This window comes from Podarcis raffonei, chromosome 15 (assembly GCF_027172205.1).
Source record: "Podarcis raffonei isolate rPodRaf1 chromosome 15, rPodRaf1.pri, whole genome shotgun sequence".
In the NCBI taxonomy this organism is placed as follows: domain Eukaryota; kingdom Metazoa; phylum Chordata; class Lepidosauria; order Squamata; family Lacertidae; genus Podarcis; species Podarcis raffonei.
In genome coordinates, this window is record NC_070616.1 from 40,429,714 (window position 1) to 40,435,017 (window position 5,304).

At 44.4% G+C, this 5,304-nt stretch overlaps 1 protein-coding gene across 1 annotated transcript; it reads right to left on the minus strand.

The window, feature by feature from the left end:
• Positions 1-360: 360 nt before the first annotated feature.
• LOC128403157 (uncharacterized) lies at positions 361-4,136 on the minus strand. The gene is made up of 2 exons (XM_053367818.1): positions 3,783-4,136; positions 361-2,183 (listed from the first exon to the last, which is right to left on the minus strand). The coding sequence occupies exon 2, from the start codon at positions 1,432-1,434 to the stop codon at positions 361-363; it is 1,074 nt and encodes a 357-aa protein (XP_053223793.1). The 5' UTR covers positions 1,435-2,183; positions 3,783-4,136.
• Positions 4,137-5,304: the final 1,168 nt, after the last annotated feature.

Consider the following 5,304-nt stretch of genomic DNA (forward strand, 5'->3'; position numbering starts at 1 on the left):
GTTCCATCATTTTTAATTTTTTATTCTGCCTAAAGCTGGAAGTGGCCTAGGTCTCTCTGGAGCCCTGAAACCGGGAGTCCCTGATCATTGTTCTAGCTGGCCAGGGCTGGGAGCAGCACCCAGGCACTCAAAGGCTTGGCCAGTATTCTCCGTAAAACAGACTGCAAACACATACACACACACACACACACACACACACACAGGAAGCATGCCCCAGAACCTTTTGCAATTTGCAGTGTTTCTGAAATGCAGAAAATTTGAAAAGCACCAGACAGTCGAGTCTGCAGCAAAAAAAGCACTCCAGCATAAGTTTGCGATGAGATAACATTCTTTTTATTCCTAAAAGAGATATAGCATAAATTAATATCTAAATATAACAGTTTTATACTTTTCATTTATTCCCCCATTTATAGTTAACACTATGTTGTAAGCATCCCAGAAGCATTCAGTTTTTTTAAAAAAACAGAATATGCATAAGAAAATATAGACAACGTCCACTGCTTCAATTTTTAAAAAGCCAGTCACAGGACGGGAACCATTCGTTAGCCATATTGCTAGCGAGCCTGGCATGGTTTCCGTTTTAATATGATTTTGACATCTCCGCGAGATAGGGGGCTTTTCTTCTTCACATTCCAGTGTCACAGAAGAGAAGTACTGTCTCATCCTCAGCTTTGGGTTTTTGGTGTCTGTAACACTTTCTGGGTCATGTACAAATTTTGGCTTGGAAGTGTTTATTCCACTCATTTTCCAAAAATATTTTTCACCCAGAACCAGTGTTCCACTTAACAGCTGCGAAGCTGCAGCAAGAAACCCAATATAGATGGCCATTCCAGCACTTTGTTCTGTGGGAATCGGAGGCACTCCCAAAACCTCCGGAAGCGGAATTCCATCGTTTCTTAATACAGAGTGAAGATTGCATGCAATGGAAATCAGTACACAAGTACCCGCTGCCAACTCTATCCTTCCTCCAATTGAAAAGATGGTATCGATGAAATTCTCGTCTTTTCCCGGCTCAAAGATGTTGCATAGAGCAAAGGCCATCCAAAGAACGGTCAGCGCAGTGGCCACTGAGGCCATTGGCATCAAGTCCTGGGCCACGATGATTTCAGCTGGCAGAGACTCCTCATTGTTCAATGGTATGCATATCATGTTGGTCTTCTTCATAGTAACTCTTCTTACAGAACAGGCACCCCAGATGCCAATGCCCACAATGCCCTGCTGGTTCCTGCCCATGATTTTGTCTACTTGCCACACTCTCCAGTCAAGGTTGGCAGATGTGGAGCAGATGCTCATTAGGCAGCCCAGGACAGCCAGGAGAAAGGCAGCTAGTTGCACGCAGGACACCCTGCACAAGAGGCGGACTGGGAAGGACCCAACATGCGCCTGGGGTGGAAGATCCGCTTTAGTGCTGGGAAGGCTGGCGATAGAAGGCATGCTGGAGAAAAAGACAGACAAAAGATAACCGTTAGATACTTAGGCACAGTATCATATGGACATCTCCTAAAGTTTGAACAAATATTAATGTGCAGCTAAAACAATGCCATCATTCTAGGGCAAATTCTGCATTTCCCACCTTGAGACGTAGGAATGGAGAAGTCTGCTGTACCTGCAATCATAAGTGCCAGGAATCAGACTTCCCCAGGGGTGAAGAAATTGCACAACCGCACAACCCCTTTTGTTCTAGGGACCCCCTCCATGCAGATAATTGGGCTCTTGTCTAGTCCACTCCTCCTCTGCATTCCTATGCTCCCCTCCCTTCCCTCTCCATTGGTAAAATGTCAGGCATGATCCCACCAAAGTTATGCATTCTACCCTTGAAAGAAAGTTTGGTGCAACAGACCAATACAGCTCCTGTTCAGGAAAGAATCCTTTCTGGCTTTAGTCCTCATTCTCTCTCTCTCTCTCTCTCTCTCTCTCTCTCTCTCTCTCTCTCTCTCTCTCTCACACACACACACACACACACACACACACACAGAGTGAAAAGCCTACCAAGTGGCTCTCAGACAGGACAAAAGGAAATAAAAGTCAATTTGTTCCTATCTGAGAAAACACTGCTATGTTGGTGGGGAACTGAGGAGCGCTGCATATATGCACCTGCGTGAATCAGTTACTCAACCAGTCTTTTTCCAGAGTGAGGGATTTTTCCAGGTCTTTCTCTTCCAGCGTCTGATCTAGGAGAGGACCTGAAAAGAGTGAAGCTGGTCTGAGCACCGTAGAAACTGCTCCTTGGAGTTCTGAGGCAGTTAGAATGCAGCTTGCTTTGAACGCTCGGAAGAACACAAATCATAACTCCAGGGTCCTGGTCGTTTGGAACATTTGGCAACTGCTTGGAGGCAGTTTGCATTTGAATACCAGTGTGATTCTGCAACTTTTAAAAGAAACTTTTTTGTTAGATGTAAGCTTATGCAAAGATTGGATACAAAATGTAGAAATAAACACCCCCGCTGCCAGTTCCAAAGGAATTAGAGAGCAAGTTTTGAAATAAACCAGGGGTCAGCAACCTTTTTTAGCTGTGGGCCGGTCCACCATCCCTCAGACCATGTGGTTGGCTGAACTATATTTTGAAGGGAAAAAAATGAACGAATTCCTATGCCCCAGAAATAACCCAGAGATGCATTTTAAATAAAAGCACACATTCTACTCATGTAAAAACACCAGGCAGCCCCCACAAATAACCCAGATTTGAATTTTAAATAAAAGGACACATTCTACTCATGTAAAAACACGCTGATTCCCGGACCGTCCGCAGTCTGGATTGAGAAGGTGATTGGGCCGCATCTGGCTCCCGGGCCTCAGGTTGCCTACTCCGGTTAAGGTCATATTGAATCCCTTCAGGCATTCAAAGATGGCGATCATATTATCAATTGGATAGTTGACAGGGTTTTTTGTTTTGTTGAACCCACTTTTTCTATTGAATTGATATTACCATGCTCCATTTGGGAGGGTTTTGCTTGTGATGCAGTTTTAATGGTTTTGTCTTTTTTCATAATTATGTGTTTTATTGCTGTAACACTTATAGTGAGACCTTATAATGAAGACTGGGCAAGAAATCTTATAGGTAGATGGATCAATAGTCAGTCTAGCAAAACCAAATGTGTGTTTGCGTGGGGAACATAATGGATAAGAGCAATCCAAACTATAGGAAGCTGCTGTAATATTGTAGCCTTATGAGGCTTTGCCCTCGGGTGGGAAAAATATTGCGCCTGGGAAAGGGTAGTGGGAGTCAACAGACACTCAAGGAATAGTTTTGGAGAAAAGGCTTTTTATTTCTACCATCCATGAACTGGTAGAAGGAGCAAGTGTGATAAGTCACGAAAAGCATGCACGAAAGCATATATACCCCTTCCAGTTCCCTTCACCTTTCTCCTCCTTCTTCCAGAGTCCTGCCCCATGTTGAGGTTCCTGAGCATGTACAGAAAGCTGTCTTGGGACTATTGTGGCCTCTTGGCACCCTTCCCAGGAAAGGGGGAATGAGAGTAGTTCAGCATGTCCAAAGATGTTGCAACTAGAGTGAGATAAAAGTCAGTCTCAGGCCTGCTCTGACAGAGTCTATTCATTAGCTTTTTGAAGCATTCTTGTACTGATAAAAAGTAACGGTTTGCCCTTGCCACAGCATCTTGTGAGAAAAGCAGAGAAAAGCTGTTTTGGATTTTTAGAAGACAAAAGGAATTTTGGACAGTTTGAGGCCTGGTTGGGGGGGGGGGACTTCGGGCCTAGGTGGGGTCACCTGTCCTCATCTTCCTTCAATATATGACGGGGTAAATGATGCTGCTGTAACTTACCTCTGTTTCAAACTCCATTGAGGAATGGGGCTACTGCTGGCTGGGCCAACTTGAGCCTGACGGAGAGAAAACAACCATTACACCACTCATTTTGTGAGTGTATCTTCCAATGGGTTACCAGGTCATGTGCCTGAGCTGAGCAGAGTTTGGAATAGGGGCAAGTTCCCCCCTCCCCATTTCCATCTTCACTTTCCCAGAGCACCTCTTTTGGGGGACTTACCCAAGCCTTGGCTGAGCCAGGACAGAGAACTGACACCAGTGTCTCTCCAGCTGAGCAGAGATGAGGGACTTATGTGGCTCAACCACAGATACACCTTTTCCAAACTGCTCATCTTGGCAGTTCTTGGGTTTGGAATGCTCCCTTAGTTTTTATTTGCATTAATTTATTGGAAATATTTTAATTCTACTATTAATTGCAAGTGCTTCCAAGCAGTGATACAATAAACTTTGGTAATAAACTTAGCTTGCATTCTCTATATTCTTCCAACCCCTTTCCGAGGACTGGTAAAATGTGTAAAGTGGGAAGCCTCACACTGCTCCCGTACGTGATATGTGGCTTTCTACCTGTTGAACAAGTACCCTAATGATATCCCCAGGAGCCAGAATGTGAGTTAGTGAGGCCCATGCCTTTATATATGATGGCAGAGCTGGGAGTACAAGCAAATGAGTCAAGTGTAGTGAAGCATATTTCTCATTAAATAGAGCAACTGGAAACAAAGCTCATGGAAAGGTGAGCTCATTTATCAAATCATATGTGGATGACACAGGCGCTATGCTTTATTACCTCCAGGGCTCGAGGTAATATCAAACAGTTTTTGCTGGGTAATGCCAAGGATTCATAATGTTGTTTTTGGAGGCGCTTCATATATTGCGCTGAATGGGTGCATCATTGCCAGTTGGTTTGCTCCAGGAAAAACAAAAACAAAAATGAGCTTCAGGGGAAGCTCAGTGTTAGAACACATAGCTTGCATGCAAAAGGAAATGGTCCAGACCTTGGCATCTCTAGGTAGAGCTAGGAAAGACTTCTGCTGAAACCATGGAAAGTCACCAACAATCAATGCATGTCAGGGATGCAGAGCTTGCAGTCCTCCATATGTTGTTGGGCTACAACTCCCAACATTCCTGAACACTGGCCATGCTGGCTGGAGTCCAAGATTATTGGAAGGGCCACTGTTTTTCTTCCATGGTATAGACAGGAAGCAAAATCTCTTCCTGTGACCCTATTCCCGCTAACTTACTTGCTTCTTCCTCTTGCTCCTGACTTACTTGCAAAAGTGCTTCTTGTCTCCTTGGCACAGTACTCTTCCTAGAATATCTTAGTGCTTCTTCCTCTTTCCTGAGCATCAAGACCATCTAGCAATGGTGCCATGCTAGAGGGAGAAGAATTGCCTTTGTTAATAAGTTGGTGCATTTCTTCCCCATTGCAGCATTGTGTTGTGATGAGTGGTGTCTCTTGTTCTTCAGAGATTGTTGCCCGAAGAACAGAGACAACATCACAACATCACAACAGGAGAGGAAATGC